This window comes from Onychostoma macrolepis, chromosome 09, assembly GCF_012432095.1.
Source record: "Onychostoma macrolepis isolate SWU-2019 chromosome 09, ASM1243209v1, whole genome shotgun sequence".
In the NCBI taxonomy this organism is placed as follows: Eukaryota; Metazoa; Chordata; class Actinopteri; order Cypriniformes; family Cyprinidae; genus Onychostoma; species Onychostoma macrolepis.
In genome coordinates, this window is record NC_081163.1 from 15,322,600 (window position 1) to 15,341,904 (window position 19,305).

Genomic DNA, 19,305 nt, shown 5'->3' on the forward strand with positions numbered 1-19,305 from the left:
GAGATGGTGTGAGGAAATGGTGTTTACTCCAGGCATTATGCAGCAGTTAGCTTTCTCTCTCTCCCCCTCCTCATCACTCTCTCTGTTGATGCGCTGTCCTGTGGTTGTATATCCTTCACAGTGGTAGAGAATATGCGATGTCACATTAGGGAGCAGCACACTCTTCTGTTGTCAAACACGGATCTCATCAAAGGCAGAAGAGAACCGCAGCCTCGGGCCCAGCGGAGGCAAGATAAGGACAGAGATTTAAGAAGGGATTTGGTGGATGAGAAAATGTTTGTCAGCTACTCATCTGCGTGTTTGATGTGCTGCAGACTTTAGACATGCCATCGCCAATCAAATCTCCTCTTCAAATACAAATAACTGGCCTTTCTAGACTGATTATTTCCTTATAAAACTATCTGGTTTTCCAGCCCTTGGTTTGTAGATGTATTGCATGAGTGTGTCCAAAACACTCTGGAAATTGCCAGAAAGATCTTTTAATAAATTGCTTTTGTAGTTTTATGAGCTGTTATGTTAACATCATTGAGCGCCTAACAAGTGGTTATATAAGGATATGTTGGCTTTGAACATCAAGACCACCGGTGTTGGTGTTTATTTTGACATCCCAGCTGTGGTTTTGTTTGTAACACTCATCAATGTAAAATGAGACACATAGTATGCTGGGCCAGCTGAGAACTGAGACCAAATAATTGGTCAGTCTCACGGGGAGAAAAAAAAAAAGAAAGAAAAAAAACACCCGTTTGTTACTTCATCCCAAAATCAAACACAAGGGGGAAAAATAAATTGTGTTTTTTAAGTACATTTTACCAATATCTCGTTACTGTAATGGGGAAAAAAACTTTCTCATTACCTGTAATGTTTAAGAAGTTATTTTTTTACATAATTGTTGTACTGCTTTTATACAAATTTTTAAAGTTTTTTTTTTTTTTTTAAATCACCATTGAGAGTAATGGGAATTATAAAAATTGTAATAAATTAGCTATTCTAATGCATTACAGTAATGAGAATTATATGTGCTTAATTTTTTTTTCAGTACTGTAGTATTGTAATAAATTGTCTAGATGCAATGATTTTATTAAAACATACATTAAATTGAGTAAAATACCATCACCTTTCTGTGCAATTTTAGTTTACAAAAATACATTGTATTGATTAGAGATTTGTATTTTTTTTTTTTAATTACTAATAGGCTTAAATAATAATAATGCTTAAATAATGGGAGAAAAAAACTGAATTCATGATTAATGGGTTCAGTTAGAAAAGAGAAGCGTCTTATTTTATTTTTTTCAACTTGTGCATTCTGATTGTTTTTCCAATGTCGACTCTAAGCTGTGTCTCTTACATTGTCTCTTCTGAAGCTGTGCAGTTTATTTATAAACCTGGAGGAATCACTTTAAATAAAGGCTGAAAATGTGTTTGAAATGTAAATGTAGAAATGCATTGACTGTCCCTATTTGCTTTGAAGAGATGAGAAGCATTGTACTAAACGCGCATTAACATTCTCACAGACGACAGCCTAATTTCTTCATTAGGCAACGTCTCTGATGCTGTGATCTGATTGGCTGCGCTTGTGTCAGATTGGCTGTGTTTATGTCGGCCTTGATTGGCAGCTCCCGATTGTGCTGCCATGACGACGAATAGAATAAACACCAGGCAGAAGGTTTGTCATAAAAGGGCTGCAGATGCACAAACATACTGAGACCCAGAGCGAGAGAGAGGGCAGAAATCCAGCTTTAACCCTGAACCCCTCTGGAACCCTCTGTGCAGACACTCATTCCTCCATCTCCAGTGTGTTCTCCATAATCTCTTTTTATGCTTCCATTAGACGTTTAAGGAACATCTCAGGCTGAGGGTGCTGTAGTGTGTGTGTGTGTGTGTGTGTGTGTGTGTGTTTATGAACAGAGAGCAGAAGCTGTATCGTGGGGAATGTCCATGGTCATATCCTCATATGTGTAATAACAGGATCATCTCTGGCGCTTATGATCCGCATCAACCAGATTAGGCTTCAGCGTCGAAATCTGCATTCTGGGAATTACACACACTCACTCACTCACAAACACACGCCGCTCCAACTAGTAATCCTGAGGGAAGCACTCGTTCAGCCTAAATTAGGCTTCCTCCTGTGTCTTCTTTCTTCTTTCATTTTTTGCACAATTTCTGTACACTTTCGCCCCTTTCCTTGTTCTGCGATTTTTCTGTCATCTAAGCGACTATTTGCACCTGGTGTTAATAGTACTGTATGCACAGCATGGCTTTTTTTGCACTACAATAGTCTGCTATAACGTAATAACTATTTAAAAAAAGAAGAATTAGGTTTAAGAAAAGTGGTGAGAATGTGCAGTGGTATTTTTGCATGGACAACCCAAATTAAATCTAACTTAAAACAATAGTTTTTCTGATCCAACTCCTACTTTTCTTTCTCTTTCTAGACATATACGCATACATATGTATACGCATTGTTTTTTATTTAAAAGAAATTAATACTTTTGTTAAGCAAGAAAACAATAGGTTGATTAAACGGTAAAGAAATGTATAAAACTTCAAACGATTAACGATTTCTAATTGAAATAAATGCTGTTCTTTTGAACTTCCTATTCATAAAAGGGTACTGAGAACATGTGATACTGCTGATAATTCAGCTTTGCCATCAAAGGAATAAATTACATTTAAAATACATGCAAATAAGGAAAATATTTTAAATTGTAATAATCTATCATAATATAACTGTCCATAATGCATTTTAATAAATACATTGGAGCTAAAATAAGTTGTAGCCTTGGCGCTTCTTGGTGCTCTTTTTAAAAACATAAAACATTTGGGTGCAAATAGTATCTGCTTTATTCTTTGTCCCCAGCCTTTTTATTTATTTATTTTTTGCCAAAAATGGTATTACTTAGCATGTTTTCTTTTTACTGGACCTTTTGTAAACACAGCATTGTGGTATTTCTGTGTGTGTGTCATAAATATCTCAAAGGCTGTGTACATTCCTCACACATCTATTCTAGTGAATTGCTGTGCATTTTAATAGACTCCACGTAAGCATCCATAAGACGGGCTAGAAATAAAAGCCTCAGCAGTGGCTCGGGCAGCTGTGCGATTTGTCTAAGAACCAGAGGCCTTTTTTCTGCTATGGCTTCATTCTATCTTCGGTCCTAAAAACACGATCAACCGCACAGCTCCCGCTCTGACATGAGCAACAGATCTTACCCTGCTTAGAGGAGTCTGGCTGTGAGTCATCAGCACAAGATATTTTCAAGCCATTTTTGCTCAAAAGCACTTGGTGGGATGGCAGAGTTGTAGTCAGACAGTCTCGCCGAAATTATGATGACACAGTTACTGTTGAGGGAAAAATAAAATATTGATTGCTGCACATTTGACATCGACGATGACTAATAAGACACTGCACTGTTGGAAAGGTGAAGTCATTCTTTGTGTCTATGCTAATGTGTTCATATAGTGTCTGAATGGAATTGAGTATTCAAGAGATGCTTTTATCCAAAGCAGCTTATATTATTATTGCAGGGACAAACCACCTAAAGCAGTGGTGCCCAACCCTGTTTCTGGAGATCTACCTACCTGCAAAGTTCAGCTCCAACCTGGCTTCAGCACACCTGCCTGTAATTATCAAGTGCTCCTGAAGATCTTAATTAGCTGGTTAAGCCGTGCTTGATCAGCGTTGGGGATGAACTTTGCAGGAAGGTAGATCTCCAGGAACAGGGTTGGGCACCACTGACCTAAAGGAATCTGGGTGGTTTTCGGTCATCACTTACTTGTTCGATCATATTGTTAAGGGTAGGCTCATCTTTGCTTTGAATGTGTCTATCTGCAGCAGTAGTTGTTGTTAAACTGCAGCTGTTGGCAAAGGTTGTCTCAGTTCAAAATTTGAACTTTATGAAGAGGCCCCAGTGCATCACCTCTCTTCTGACAGTAGTGAGTAAACAAATTCAGGTGTGTTGTTCTTTGGGTATTTATTCTGTCTCTCATGTGTGTGTTCTCTCTCTCTCTCTCTCTCTCTGTCTGTGTGTGTGTGTGTGTGTGTGTGTGTCAGTTCCCCTCTGCTGAGTTTGTGGACAGGTTTTATCCCTTCAGTCAGAGTCTGTAGTGTTAGTCGGACTACAGGGTTGAATCTCACAAAACCCATCAGCAAGACCAAGTCTGGGTCATATTTCACCTCAAAATAAAATATTGTTTTGAGAAACGAAAATGAAGCAGGTTTATAACTTTGACATTAGGTTTTTTATGTATTTACTTTTATTTGTGTGTTTTTATTCATTGTCAATTTGAAATGTGTATATATAATTGAAAATCTTCAAATTTGCCCTTACAGTATGTCATTGGGGTGATTTAAATTATCATTGAATCACCCTGTTGAGAAAGTATCACTATTGTAAAGAATATATACATTAAATATACTGTAATACAAAAAATATACATTACCGTATTTTTTTAAACTGTTTTTGAAGAAGTCTCTTATTCTTATTCTCTTAGTCTCTTATTCTCACTCTTACTCTCCATTTATGTAATTATAAATACAGTAAAACAGTGATATTGTGAAATATCATTGCAATTCGAAATTTTTATATTTCAGTATGTTTTAAAATGTATTTTATTCCTTTGATTGCAAAGCTGAATTTTCAGCAGCAATTACTCTTCAGTCTTCAGTGTCACGTGATAATGTGCTGATTTGGTGCTCAGGAAACATTTCTGACCGATGCTGAAAGCCTTTCTGCTTCATAATATTTTTGTGGAAACCATAACTTTTATTCAAAACATTTTTCATATTATACAATTAAAATTTAGAGCTTTATTTTCTTTAAAAAAGTCTTACCAGTAATTTATGAACAGTAATGCACATTATTTTATTTGTAAATGACATGTATATAATTGAATTATTTAGATTGTTAATATTTATGGTAAGTATAACTGTAGTATTTGTCTATTGAATATTTTGAAACTTTCATTGTGCAGAAAATTTTTTACAGGAATGATTATCACCTTTGAGAATAATAACTGGAATTGCAATGAGTCTGAACATGCTATGCCAAGAGATTTTTGAAGAAAAATAAATCTTAGTGGTCCTGAATAGCCTACATTTTCATTGTGTAATTGTAATTAAATATAATTATTATTATTATTATTATTATTATTATTATTATTATTTATTTGAATCAAAATAATAAAAAAACGCTCCTGACATGTTTTTGTGATTTCAGATTTTTTTTTTTTTAGTTCCCTAGAGCTGACTTAATTCTTTTTGTCCACCTGTGTGCTTTGCTTTGTCTCCCTTGTGGTTCATAATTTATTTCTCTCTGTATGTCTCTGTCTCTTAGGTTTTTAAGGTGAAGGCTGTCCAGCTGGCAGAAAAGCTGCTTCCTGCCTTCAACACCCCGACAGGCATCCCTTGGGCCATGGTCAATTTGAAGAGGTATGTTACATACACACCTTCCCTTTCACGCCTTCATCCTTTAATTTTTTTTTTTCTTCTCTTTCTCTTCGCCTCTTTTTCCCATGCTGCCTGTCCTCCCCTCATTGTCCTGATGGGGGCTGCCACATAATGGAAGGCTGTTAGACCTTGTGCGTCTACGAAAATCCCTGTGGCTTTCTTCCTGTTTAACTCGACTTTCCACATAATTTCATTAGAATGAAATGAAAATTGCATAATTAATCTGCCGAGCGCATTGTGAATGTACATTTAAGGGTTTTTTGTGTTTGAGGAGGGAGGAGGGTCAAATCCAGCCAGACACGGCTTTTGTGAATTAATTGGGTGTTTAGAAGAAATTGCTCGGGAGCAGACGAGACCACCGCATTTTGGGTGTCTTTAATCCTGAGGGAAAGAACGACGCTGTGTTTTATTAATCCCCATTCATGTAGAGCAGCCTTTCGCAGTCTACACACACACTGTGGATACATTCTGCATGGAAATGAGAAGTACAAATAGAGCACAGGATATTGGACTTGACGGAGGAATGATGGACGGCAGTGAATCCGTTTGGAGCGGGAATAAAGCTGTTTGACTTAAATGAGTTCGCAGTAATTCTTCATTGTCTACACGTTGCAAACGTATAAAGGTGAATGTTTGCTTTAGGCTAGTAAGGAACATATTACACATAAATGTCATGGGTGTTTCCTTCTGTCTGTTTCAGTGGAGTGGGGCGTAACTGGGGCTGGGCGTCAGCTGGAAGCAGTATTCTGGCTGAGTTCGGGACGCTGCACATGGAGTTTGTGCACCTGACGTATCTGACTGGAAACCCTGCCTACTATCAGAAGGTAAGCTGGGGTGTACGAGTGTTGTGTAACTGTGTTGGCCCTTGTGTTTGTGTCCTGTTGTGAACTCTGTTTGTGTTCTGGTTTAGGTGATGCACATACGGAAGCTGCTGGCTAAGATGGACCGACCCAACGGGCTTTACCCCAACTACCTGAACCCACGCACAGGACGCTGGGGCCAGCGTGAGTGCCTCCCACTAACATCCTCTGTGCTGCACAAGCAACTCTCACTTACACTTCTCCACAAAAGGCGTTTTGTGAATTCTCACACTATGAAATAAAGAGGGTTACAGACACCCACAACATGAACTTGATGCTGTGATAGATAAAAAAAAATGTAAAAAAAATAGATTGCACACACAACAGTTGGGTAAAATGATGCTTTATAAGATGGAAGAATTTACTATTAGGACTCTGTCCACTATCTTAGATGAATTTTGATTCCATAAACTTTTTTTTCTGGGACTACTTTATCCATGAATGATACATGAAATGCTGCCTTAGGTTTGGCCCGAAATAATAAATGTAGACAGTTTTGCTGTGTGTTGCTTGGAAAAGCCTTTGAGTCAGGACCATGCAAGAGAAGGTAAAGATTGCTGATATACAAGACTTAAAGTATATTCAATATATATATTTTTCTGTTATCTTAGTCAGGTTCAATTTTAACTTACTATGCCAAAATTACATTTCTTATATTATAAAATTTTTATTATATTTTATTTACTGTCTGGCAACATTTTGCGTTAAGTGTTAAGCTTTATTTTAATAAATAGTTTATAATTTATTGAATAAATTATATTGAATTTATAATTTAGCAGTAATTTGACCACAAACTTGAACGATTTTGTATATCATTAACAAATGTAACGGTAACAACGTGCTAATCTGAAACTCACTAACTCGGCACAGCAGGCCTTTCTTATTTCTGAGCCCTGTTTTGTTATTCTTATTGCTGCAATAATCATAAGATATTCAGATCAAATGGAGGATCCAAAATACCACTCTGTGAAGCCTGTTTATAGACAAGGATGATTTTCATAATCCCTCTACCAGGATTTATTATTCTATAAATGTGAATGACGACAATGGCAGCTTATCCTCATCTCACTGATCAACGACCTTTAATAAAGATGGGATGTGAGGAAGTTTCTTTATGTATAATTAGTAATTATCTGTAGTGAAAACACTCCACTGTGTTTTAACCAACTCTTAATTACTGAGAGAGATGAGGGTTTAATTAGTGCCCTGCATCTAAAGGCTAAACCTGATCAACCCACTGCAAGCAAACGCTCACACGCACACAAAGACTAAATTCCAGTAAAGTGTTATGGTGTGTGTGTGTGTCTGAAGGGGTAAAATGTAATTAAGGTGCACTAGAGATCTATTTTCTAAATGAAAACTCGGCGTGAGTGACAGGCCATTACAGCAGAGTATTATTCCCTCTCCCACACTGCATCTGCCCTGTGGACCCTTAAAGGGACAGGTCCAAAAAAGTATGTTCTTTCTGTCCTGTGTGGAACACAAAAGAAGTTTTTCGAAACCACAGTTCATGTGAATGGGGATCGTGAATCACAAGCAGTTTGGACATTGTGCTAAACATCTCCTATGGTGTTCCATGCAAGTCAGATGGGTGATTAAATGATGACAGAACATTCATTTTTGTGTGAACTACCTTTAAAGTTCTCTCTCCGTGTCTCTACTGCATCACCTCCAGGGGCCTTTAGATTTTAGATCCACATCTCCTCCTCAGCCCGTCATTCTCTATCCATGGCCTGTCCGCTTGCTGTCGGCCAAGCCTCTCTGTAGAGATTTCCTGCCTGGATCTTTGATTGTTACTCGAATCCACCCTGTTGTTTTTTTTTATTCAAAGACTTTGAGTGCATTTGCTTTTCAGCGGGAGGCCGTTAGGGAGTTGTTTTTGATTGGCAGAAGTAAAAATCCAGACGTTTCGATGACTGGCAGCCATGCCAGAAGAGGCTGTGAAATAAAGGCCCAGACGGTTTATGGGAGTCTGACTGGGATTTTTGAGAATTTATGAGTCTGAAACATCTCTGCTTCAATCAATCTTTCCACTGCCACAACTTTTTTCCTTCGTCTCACTGCACATCAGCCTGCATCATCTATGTATTATTCATCATCTTAATCACTGATAATGTTTATTTTATTATATTTATTGTGATTCTACCACCTTTCTTTCTGTGCTGCTCGCACACATTCACCTCTTTCTCTGTACCTTTTTTCTCCATTCCTTTCACTGTCTCTGAGCAGCTTGTTTTCATCTCTGTTGTTTTCAGCCTGTCAAGATTCTCACACTGTCAAGATCCACACATTCTCTCTGAACTATTTCTTGTACATTTTTCTAGCTCTATCCAGATATAGTTATTAGTATTGCGTGCAAAGCCAAGAATCACGTAAACAAATCTTAACCTAACTCATCCTGCTCTGTTTGTCTTCGGGGTGTAAATGATGCATATCTATGACGTGTTGAGGAAAAGTGTAATAATGCTTTCAAGCAATCTTTTTTTGCCTAGAATGACAGAAAAACTCAAGTTTCAATATATGGTGGCATCTGAGCCATATCTGGGGACAAGAATATCATAGAGACCTGGGCTCTTTTGAATTGGCACTGTAAGCAATGCCTTGTCAACCACATGGCAACATTTTGGGAATTACCTGCAGCATTGCTTTTGCACTGACAATTTCTGCAGAAAATGTAAAAAAAAAAAAATCCCTCTATATTCCAAAATGCCCCACCTCTTGCTGCAGGACGGACTAGTAAGAGTTACTTACAAGTGGCCTGTGATTGGACGTCTCAGTCTCTCTCACTTTCCCCCTACCTCTCTTTTTTTTCCTCTCCTGTTGAATAATTCATCTCGGCTTCTACGTCTTGCCTCTACCAGGTCAGTCCCTCGCATCCATTAGCATAAAATACATCTTTCCTTTGTCTCAGTGTCTCTGTAAAGGATCTCTCATAAAGTGCTTCAGCCTCCTGCCTCATTGATTTCTTTAGTTCTCACTCTGATTTTTAAACTAGCTATTGCAGGTGCAATTTTTAGCCGTGTCACTTATGTGTTCACACCTCTCTCGTGTAAAACTTCACCTCTCAATCTGTACTCCACCCCCAGTCTCCTCTAAAGGCCTTCATTAATGGCTTTTGGCAGTTCATCTCCTGAACGTTTGCCCTGCTAGCTCTCTCTCAGCAGGCTGAACGCAGTACAGCTCGCTAACCTTGGCAGATATGAGCTGTGACGGTGCTAATGGGCTCCTCCCTCGCTCCTCTATGATACTATATACAGCAAGTGTACAGTATACACTCCTCTGCCTCCCACACACTTCACACTTCCTGTTTCTGTGTGTCCTGTCTGCTTCCCAAATGGGTTAACAAGCTTCCATGTTAATCTTGACACTCAGAGAGAGAATGTATAGATAGATAGATATAGATATAGAGAAAGATAGATTGAGATAGGTAGGTAGATAGATAGATAGATGGATAGATAGGTAGACAGGTAGATATAGATACTGCTAGATAGATATAGCTAATCACATGGCCATGGCTCTAACCTATTGCCTCTTTTTTTTTTTTTTTTTTTTTCTCTGTTTCTGTCCATGTTCAATATCTTCAATATTTCATTCTTAATTTCTACAGCTCCTTCTGACAAGTCAACACAGATTGTTTACATGTTCTGTTGTAGGTTCCCATTACGAGCCATTACCGGCACAAATGACTCCCAGCCTGTCAAACACTCACACTTTACACACAATCACTCTGCAGAGTCATTAGCTGTGTCAAAGTGGAACACACACTCAATGGCTGTGTTTATAAGTGATTAGATGTGTGCTGGTGTGTGTCCACGCTGAATAAATGCCAGCAAAAACATGCTCAGTTGTGCATTTGTATTGTAATGAGGGTCAGTGTCAAGCCTGAATACACTTTTATGGCAGCATTCAGGCACATTAAAAGACTGAGCTATGAACAGAGTAATCATAAGAATCATAGCAGGCTTTTCTTTGCTCCAGTTGAATGCATGTTCACAAAATTTGGAATTTAGAGGTATCTAATTAGTCTAGTTTTGTCATTTTGAAGTATTTAACTCACTTTACTCTGTTTAATAACTATTAGATGTTGTTTTTTGTCCTTACCATCAGCAACAGACATTCATTAAGCTTATCCTTGTGTCTCTCTCTTGCTCTGCAGATCACACCTCAGTAGGTGGGTTGGGTGATAGTTTCTACGAGTACCTGTTGAAGGCCTGGCTGATGTCTGATAAAACGGACACAGAGGCACGCAAGACGTACGATGATGCCATCGAGGTGAGGGCTGCAAGTTTCAATGGCAATTTGTGTGTTGTTTTGTGCTGCATCGGTTTCTCTCTGTTCATTCTTTCTTTCTTTCTCTTCCTACAGGCTATTGAGCGCCACCTCATCCGTAAGTCCAACGGTGGCCTTACTTTCATTGGGGAGTGGAAAAACGGCCACTTGGAGCGTAAGATGGGTCACCTGACTTGCTTTGCTGGGGGCATGTTTGCCCTGGGGGCTGATGGGTCGCCAGATGATAAAGCTGGACACTATCTGCAGCTCGGAGCAGAGATTGCACACACCTGCCACGAAAGCTACGATCGCACTGGTTAGTGAATATGTGAGGGGGCAAGAGAGAGATGAAGGGTATAAAAAAAAATGCACGAGATCTTTGGACTTCAAATCTAATTTGTAGCATGGTTTTGTTGTCATGGTAACACTACAGGTTATTTTCAGAGTATGGCATTTCTATTTCACACAACTTGACTGAAAGACATTGATGGATTGCAGCTCATCCACAACAGGCTCTCAGACAGATAGTTTCATGTTTATAGCACCATGAGAGCCGAAGGTTCAACTAATAGTACTGAACGCATAAACCTTTTATTGTTTGCAGTGCTGAAGCTCGGTCCAGAGGCCTTTAAGTTCGACAGTGGGCTGGAAGCAGTGGCTGTGAGACAGAATGAGAAATACTATATCCTGAGGCCTGAGGTCATCGAGACGTACTGGTACATGTGGAGATTTACCCACGACCCCAAATACAGGCAGTGGGGTTGGGAAGCAGTGCAGGTCAGCATCTCTTTCCAGTGATAAACATATACAGTATATACACACACACATATGAATAAATGTGTGTGTGTTTATTTATATATATATATGTGTGTAATGCAAATGTTTATTATTTTGACTGTTTTACAGTAATATGTAACAGATCACTGTAGTGATTCAAATTAAGATGCTTAGTGGGAAAATAAATTTTTACTGGATGTTTAATATTGTATAAATATTAAGTTCATCAAATATCCTAGGAAAAGAGTGTCTACAACTAAATGTTGGATATTATATTTTGGAAACTGCTTTCTGAAATTTTTGTTAACTGGCAATTGAAAGGAATAGCGCTAGATGATGACAGTGATTTAATTATTTCAGAGGACTATTTTTTTTAAACTGCGCTTTCCTGTAATACAGGTCTCATCTCTATTTTAGGGACTTTCGCATGTCAACTCTCAAAATAAATGGTTATCCATATTTCCATACAAAAAGTTTTTTTGAGCATGTTTTATTTTAATTGATTTTTTACAAAATAAACTACATTTTTAAAGTCTGCCATTTATTGGTTAACAACCATAACATGACAAAAATAATCACGTTATTGCATCAGCCAGATTTTTAATATCATTGTCACTCAATAAGAGAACACGCATCCAAAGTTCTGTCATGAAGCTCTAGATGGCACAGTCCAATAGGATTCAGAAAATGCTTCAGAAACCCTCCACCTTCCCCAGCTCCACCTGTATAGATCTGCTGCGGGGTGATTCATGTATGCTATATATGGGGGTTATTTCATGTGTGTTATGTGCAGCAGCAGTACTTATTACATGCTCACAGCAGCATGTTGTGGATGTGTTGGGAGTAGCAAATCTTGAGCAGATATATTCCACCAACACATTAACATTGTCATGTACATTACCATGCCAAACCCTCTGAGAGTTGTCATGATAGAACTTTTTTTTGCCTTGGCAAAAATCACCAGCACAAAGCTAGGGCACGAGCAACACAAACAGAAGTTTGACTCGCTTCTCACAGGGCTGGTATCTCCAGCCATCAGAGTTCAGCCAGATATCAGAGACAGAATAAGGTCAGACGGTGTGTACGGCACAGGATGTTCTTCATATCTAAACCCATATCTCATCACTTTGATATCCATCTGTAGTCCCAGTCGCTCTATCGGTCGCATCTTTTTGCTGCTCGTAGTAGTCCTGTACCTCTTTATCCGTATCTGTTTACTCCTCTCTTATTTTTTTTTTTTTTTTGATTTATGCTTCCCTTTATTTTCATGTCACTCTTATTCCGGCCAGACCTGGACTGTTTTTTAGGGAATGTGTTTGTGTTTCTAGAACAATTTCAAAGTGCTCTTGAGAATGGAGCGTCATTTGTTTTTTCTCTTATTGGGTGTCATTGTTCTGCCGGTACAGTACTGTTTCACTGCAATTGGGCTTCTTTTGATGAGCCACTGGGTGCCTGAGCTCTTTCTCTCCTTCCCTCCCTCGTTTTCATTCTTCCCATTTCTGCAAAAAGAGAAAGAGAGCAGAATAAAGCTCACTTGTTCCCAGTCACAGAAGTTCCTTCGTTGTTATCAGCTCTTTTTTCCTTTTTTTTTCTTTCTAATTTTATCATTTTCTGTCTCCAGCTCTCTCTGTGCACCTCTTTCTTTCCAGAATCTCAGGGTCTCACCGTATCTTCTCTTTGCATTTCTATCGCTGTTCTTTGTGTAGATAAATGGTATTGTGTTTATCTGTTTGGCGTCCACTCTCATCTGCAGGATTAGTTAAGATTTTCTCACCAGTTCTACCATATCTCATGTGAAGTAAAATTGTCAGTTGAAGGTGAATGTCTTCAGTTGTTTTTTGGTTTTTTTTCGGCTTGATGACTTTGATTATTTGAACTGCTATAGCATGCACATATAATGGGAAATAATGTAATTATGTCTAGGAATGACATTAAAATTCATGCAGAATTAGCTATCGTCATTTTATCAATTTGATTAAAAGATTTTTCAGCCCTCAATTAAGTTTGATTTTTGAAGTTTGGGCATCTAAGGTTTATATAAAAAACAAAACAATAAAACCCTAAAAAAAAAACTAGTAAAGTCCGTTGTTTTAAATGCTACAAGTACATTTAGGCATTATAACATTATGGATATTCATTTTGAGATTTGCTAAAGATTATACTCAACAGTGTAGTTAAATCAGTGTTTTTAAAGATGTTAGATGATCCAAAGGCAATCTAAATGGAAAATAGAGGAAATGAAGCTGAAAGTCTTGAGTGAATCTCTATTGAATGGGTTAATAGGAGGCTGGATCAGGCCAGCTGCTGTTGCGTTATAACCATGTGAGGTGAGTCCTCAGTGTAGCAGCTGTTTCAGGCAGATCTGCTCCATGTAGGTGAGCACATCATGCCATGTTTTCCTGGCACAGATGGCTTGCATCACTCCTGCCTGCAGAGGCTGGAACAGCACTAATGGACCATTATTGGTTCTTGGAGAACAGAGCCAGAAAAATAGAGCGGCTTCGTATATATTCTATTTTTGGCTTGTCATTACTGTGAGTACACAGTAATGCATTGATTTGATTTGCAATCATAAAGTGGTGATTAGGACAGGGTTTTACTAGATATAGCACATACCGTATAGGCAATCTTTCTAAGCTAAAGTACAGGAAATAGTACATCTGGAACTGAGCTAGCCTGAGTTACTCACCAGTTGGATGGTAATTTTATTAGAAACTGCAAGATATTGCAAGAAGACATTACATGGTTTAATCAAATTTAAGAACAATAGTCTGGCCCTTGCTTTTGTAAGATATGTGCATAATTCAAATCAAAGACATAGTCATGACTCAAGTATCTTTCAACAACCTTTAACGTCAAAAGTTCACCTAAGGTGCCAGGATTATCATCTTTCACCTTCACCATTTTTCACAAATTTGCAAGAAAGGGGGTGGGGGGGGTATACACACAGTATACTCCACTGTTCAAAGGTTTGGGGGTTGGTATTTTTTATGTTTTTTAAAAATATACAGTGAAATAATACAGTAAAAACATTAATATTATGAAATATTATTACAATTGAAAATAACTGTTTTCTCTTTGAATATATTTTAAAATGTAATTTTTTTTCTGTGGTAGAAAAGCAGTCAATACTCCAGTCTTCAGTGTCACATGATCATTCAGAAATCATGCTAATATGCTGATTTGCTAAACATTTCTAATTATCATCAATGCTGAAAACAGTTGTGCTGCTTAATATATTTTATGCATCGTTGCTGAATAAGTATTCATTTCTTTCAAAAAAAAAAAAAGAAGAAAAAGGCTCTTACTGACCCCAGACTTTTTCCACATTTTCTGCAGGCTATAGATAAATACTGCCGAGTAAGCGGAGGATTCTCTGGTGTTAAAGACGTCTACTCCTCCAACCCCACCTACGATGATGTCCAGCAAAGCTTCTTCCTGGCTGAAACGCTCAAGTAAAAATCATTAAATTTAACAATACAACGCTGAACCTGTGTAGCACAAACGGTTTCAGTTCATTGTGCCAGTACATGTTGTTATTTTCTATTAATGTAATAATGGTCAAGGTAACTATGCAGCATAAGGCTAGCACTGTGAAAAGCAGTGACTATTAGCTAAACAAAGTGGAATTTGCAAAGGAAATAGGAGTGGAAAGACAGCCGGTCATTACTGCCACCTGCAGGTTTCATTGAAACACTGCAGTTCCTCATTGCCAAATGTGTTTGAATCGGATACATCAGATCCGTGACCCAGTTTGCTATCAGCATCAAGTTAATTGTATGATCCTTGTGTGTGCTTCTGTAGGTATCTCTATCTACTTTTCTCCAGCGACGAGCTGCTGCCTCTTGAGAACTGGGTGTTCAACACGGAGGCCCATCCTCTGCCCGTCCTGCACCTGGGCAACATCACCCTGCCTGGCAGCGAGACCCAGCGGTAGAGCGGACTCACCGGGGGGGCGCTCTCCCCCCTCGCTCGCCCCTTTTCTAAACGCTTCCCTCCTTGTGAAAGACAGCAGCTGCCAGTGCAAAGGAGAGGAGAGAACTGTACCCACCAACCACTGTCTCCTCCTGAACTGTGAATCATGGGACTGCAGTGAACGGAGGGGACCGGAACAGACCCAACTCTCTTTATCTATGTCTCTCTCATATATTCTCTGAAGGACAGACTGCCGGATTGATCATGTGTGTCTCTCTCTTGTGGCCACTGGTCCGACACATCCGCACACACTGTACACACATTAGCGGACTAAAAGACCTTCTGAAATGGATGTGCGTTTCTCACTGGAGAAGGATTTTAACAAGTTCGTTCTTTTTTTTTTTTCTTTCTTTTTTTAATCTTTTTTTTTTTTTCCTCTCTTTCTCTAATTTGATGGCATTTCATATCATCAGCTCAGCACTAAATCAAAATGATGGATATATGGTTTTCAGACCAGACCGCCTTCAGAGCCTTTCACTCTCTGAGCTGGGCTTCTGGAGATGGCAGATGTTGGATGTGACCTCCTGTGATCTTTCTCCAGGATTTCTCTTCAGACAGTCTCTCCGATGTCTCTTTGTTAAGGTTAGCGGTAAAAGGGACACATGCTGCTATCGAACAGCTGCTGCCTGTGACATAGTCACCACCGTCATTCCAGAAATCTGCGCTTTCTGCGTCTTTCCATTCCCATCTTTTTTTCCATCCATTGTGAATGCCCAGAATGTCATTCATACTGCATTCTGAAAGAAGGATGGGCTGGCATTTGGTTTTGCATCACAATGAATCAACACTTGAAGGAACTGTAACTTGTGGAGAGAAGTCACAGTGCTGAAGATGCTAATGCTCACGGCAGTCACCATTTGTTTTCATTTGTTGATGGTGCCGCTCTGTTAGTCCAGACCAGATTCTTTCAGCAGCCAAGATTTACCACTAATCTTAGCCAACAAGGTAGAGTTTTTATATATATATATATATATATATATATATATATATATGGGTTTTAGAGTTCATAAATACACTGTGCCCTTTACAAGAAACCCAGAGTAAATAAAACACAAAAAACAGTGCAAGGATTTTAAATACCATTGCATAACAACTAAGCCCATGATGTATGTTGTTGGGAATACTCCTGAATGCTTTTCATCATTTCAGTCTGGATGTGTTTTCGTTAGTCAAATGCATATCTGAATTTTTCATGTGAGTTTTAACATGACTTATTCAGTCCTGGGCTGTAAACACCCTGAACATGTTTTCTGAAACACGGTGGTGGCAGACAGATTTCTGATATCAGATGATTAAACACAACCTGCAGCCAATCATATTGAAGTATTTTGTTTGTTTTTATTTATTTATTTTTTGGTTTAATTGACCTTTGATGAATATTGATTCAGTCTCTTTGGAAGATGTGCTCAGCCTTATGCGCTCAGACTCAAGTTTGTTTTTGTTTGGTTTTTATCTTCAAGTGTGTAAAATGGCACATCCACAGAAGATTTCATGTAATCGACCAGGAAAGGAAAAGCTAATTTTCTCATCTTGGTTAATGAAGAAACTGAGAATCAGTCTGTCAAAAAGACTCGAGCATCATTGATGGGATGCTGGGTGCCATCGATCACTTTATATCCTGTCATTTCAGTTCCTCATTCTCTAAAGCTCTCATCCGAGTGTGAGAGATATGTGTCCTCTCCTCCCCTCTAGATGGCAGCAGTGGTGTCCGGCTGCTCCTGTATGTCATTTATTTTCTTTTCTCCCAGTAACAAGACTTTGACTTAATGGTGAGTGAAGCCCAGGCCAACAACACTCTTCCTTGTTGTTGCTGGGTGGGTTTTGACAAAGCTGTGTTCTGTATTTGTATTTTTACCGAACAAAAAAAAAAACAATAATTGTAAATATGTTTAAAATGCCACATAAATTCAATAAAGATGTTACAAAAAGTGAACGGGATAAAACAAAACAAGCTTTTATTGTCAGAGGTCTTTTCTTACTTACTAATTCATACAAAAGACTTGCAGTGGATTTCCTAGTTCAGTCTTATAGTTTCCCACAGTTATGGAAGACCTACAGATATCAGAGAATTTGGAATTTCAAGATGATAACAATTCTTAAATTTCAGAGAAAGCCATAGAAGTTTCTTTAGTCAATATAATTTCCTTGATGTTCACATAGGGCTCAAAGAGTTGAATCTTTCAATGAGCCACATTCAAACCATAGGAATTTTAAGACATTTGTACATTTAAAATGTATTCTCTATTGTTCAGAAGTTTGAGGTTGGTAATATGTTTTTGCTTAAATACCTTACTTGAATGCTACAAATAAATAAAGCAGCAAAACTTTTTCAACACTGATAAATGTTTCTTGAGCACCAAATCAGCATCTTAGAATGATTTCTGAAGGATCATGTGATTCTGAAGACTGGAGTAATGACTACTGAAAATTTCAAATGAGATTTAGTCTCATGTGCAGCTTATGTTAATTATAGCCTATGTTATATTGATGTTTGGCATATGGAAATACACTGGGATATCTTAAAATACATGTTTTTAAATCTTTATCCACAATCATGAATGAGTGAAAACATCCTGGAAAGTCGCTGGTCTAAAGCACTGGTGACCTTGTGCATTTATTCTTAGCACAGCCTATATATAGATGGAATCTAGCAACAGCATGGACATTTCAGTTATTTCAGTAATAATATTAATGATAGAGGCTTTCTGTTTGTTTTAAGGCCTTCATGCTGCTTTGCTCTTGGCAGCACACATTGATATTATAGGTCATGGTGAACTGGTCCTGGCACATTACCCCTGTTCTCAGTATTCACGTCATCACCATTGCAAACAGTCATTCACACGTGTGAGCTTCTTATTTTCTTTCTTTAGCAGCAGCAGACTTGAGGGCAAAAATGAGGGCTATCCTTTTTTTTTATATATATATATATACAGTGGGGCAAAAAAGTATTTAGTCAGCCACCAATTGTGCAAGTTCTCCCACTTAAAAAGATGAGAGAGGCCTGTAATTTTCATCATAGGTATACCTCAACTATGAGAAACAAAATGAGAAAAAATAATCCAGAAAATCACATTGTAGGATTTTTAAAGAATTAATTGGTAAATTCCTCGGTAAAATAAGTATTTGGTCACCTACAAACAAGCAAGATTTCTGGCTCTCACAGACCTGTAACTTCTTCTTTAAGAGGCTCCTCTGTCCTCCACTCGTTACCTGTATTAATGGCATCTGTTTGAACTCGTTATCAGTATAAAAGACACCTGTCTACAACCTCAAACAGTCCAACTCCAAACTCCACCATGGCCAAGACCAAAGAGCTGTCAAAGGACACCAGAAACAAAATTGTAGACCTGCACCAGGCTGGGAAGACTGAATCTGCAATAGGTAAGCAGCTTGGTGTGAAGAAGTCAACTGTGGGAGCAATTATTAGAAAATGGAAGACATACAAGACCACTGATAATCTCCCTCGATCTGGGGCTCCACGAAGATCTCACCCGTGGGGTCAAAATGATCACAAGAACTGTGAGCAAAATCCCAGAACCACACGGGGGGACCTAGTGAATGACCTGCAGAGAGCTGGGACCAAAGTAACAAAGGCTACCATCAGTAACACACTGCGCTGCCAGGGACTCAAATCCTGCAGTGCCAGACGTGTCCCCCTGCTTAAGCCAGTACATGTCCGGGCCCGTCTGAAGTTTGCTAGAGAGCATTTGGATGATCATATGGTCAGATGAAACCAAAATAGAACTTTTTGGTAAAAACTCAACTTGTCATGTTTGGAGGAGAAAGAATGCTACTGTACCTACTTTACCTACTGTGAAGCATGGGGGTGGAAACATCATGCTTTGGGGCTGTTTTTCTGCAAAGGGACCAGGACGACTGATCCGTGTAAACGAAAGAATGAACGGGGCCATGTATCGTGAGATTTTGAGTGAAAACCTCCTTCCATCAGCAAGGGCATTGAAGATGAAACATGGCTGG

At 38.6% G+C, this 19,305-nt stretch overlaps 1 protein-coding gene and 1 long non-coding RNA gene across 2 annotated transcripts in view; one reads left to right on the forward strand and one right to left on the reverse strand.

Annotated features, from left to right (window-relative positions):
* Positions 1–17,643, forward strand: part of man1a2 (mannosidase, alpha, class 1A, member 2) — a 93,030-nt gene extending 75,387 nt beyond the window's left edge. Inside the window, exons 7-14 of the mRNA XM_058786583.1 lie at positions 5,334–5,428; positions 6,147–6,270; positions 6,357–6,450; positions 10,463–10,578; positions 10,672–10,891; positions 11,180–11,352; positions 14,692–14,807; positions 15,157–17,643. Of these exons, the coding sequence (XP_058642566.1) occupies positions 5,334–5,428; positions 6,147–6,270; positions 6,357–6,450; positions 10,463–10,578; positions 10,672–10,891; positions 11,180–11,352; positions 14,692–14,807; positions 15,157–15,289 (1,071 nt within the window). The 3' untranslated portion in view covers positions 15,290–17,643. The remainder of the gene's footprint in view (positions 1–5,333; positions 5,429–6,146; positions 6,271–6,356; positions 6,451–10,462; positions 10,579–10,671; positions 10,892–11,179; positions 11,353–14,691; positions 14,808–15,156) is intronic.
* On the reverse strand, positions 12,578–14,762 carry LOC131546743 (uncharacterized). The gene is made up of 2 exons (XR_009272774.1): positions 14,665–14,762; positions 12,578–12,851 (listed from the first exon to the last, which is right to left on the reverse strand). It is a non-coding gene; the product is annotated as an uncharacterized LOC131546743 (long non-coding RNA).
* Positions 17,644–19,305: the final 1,662 nt, after the last annotated feature.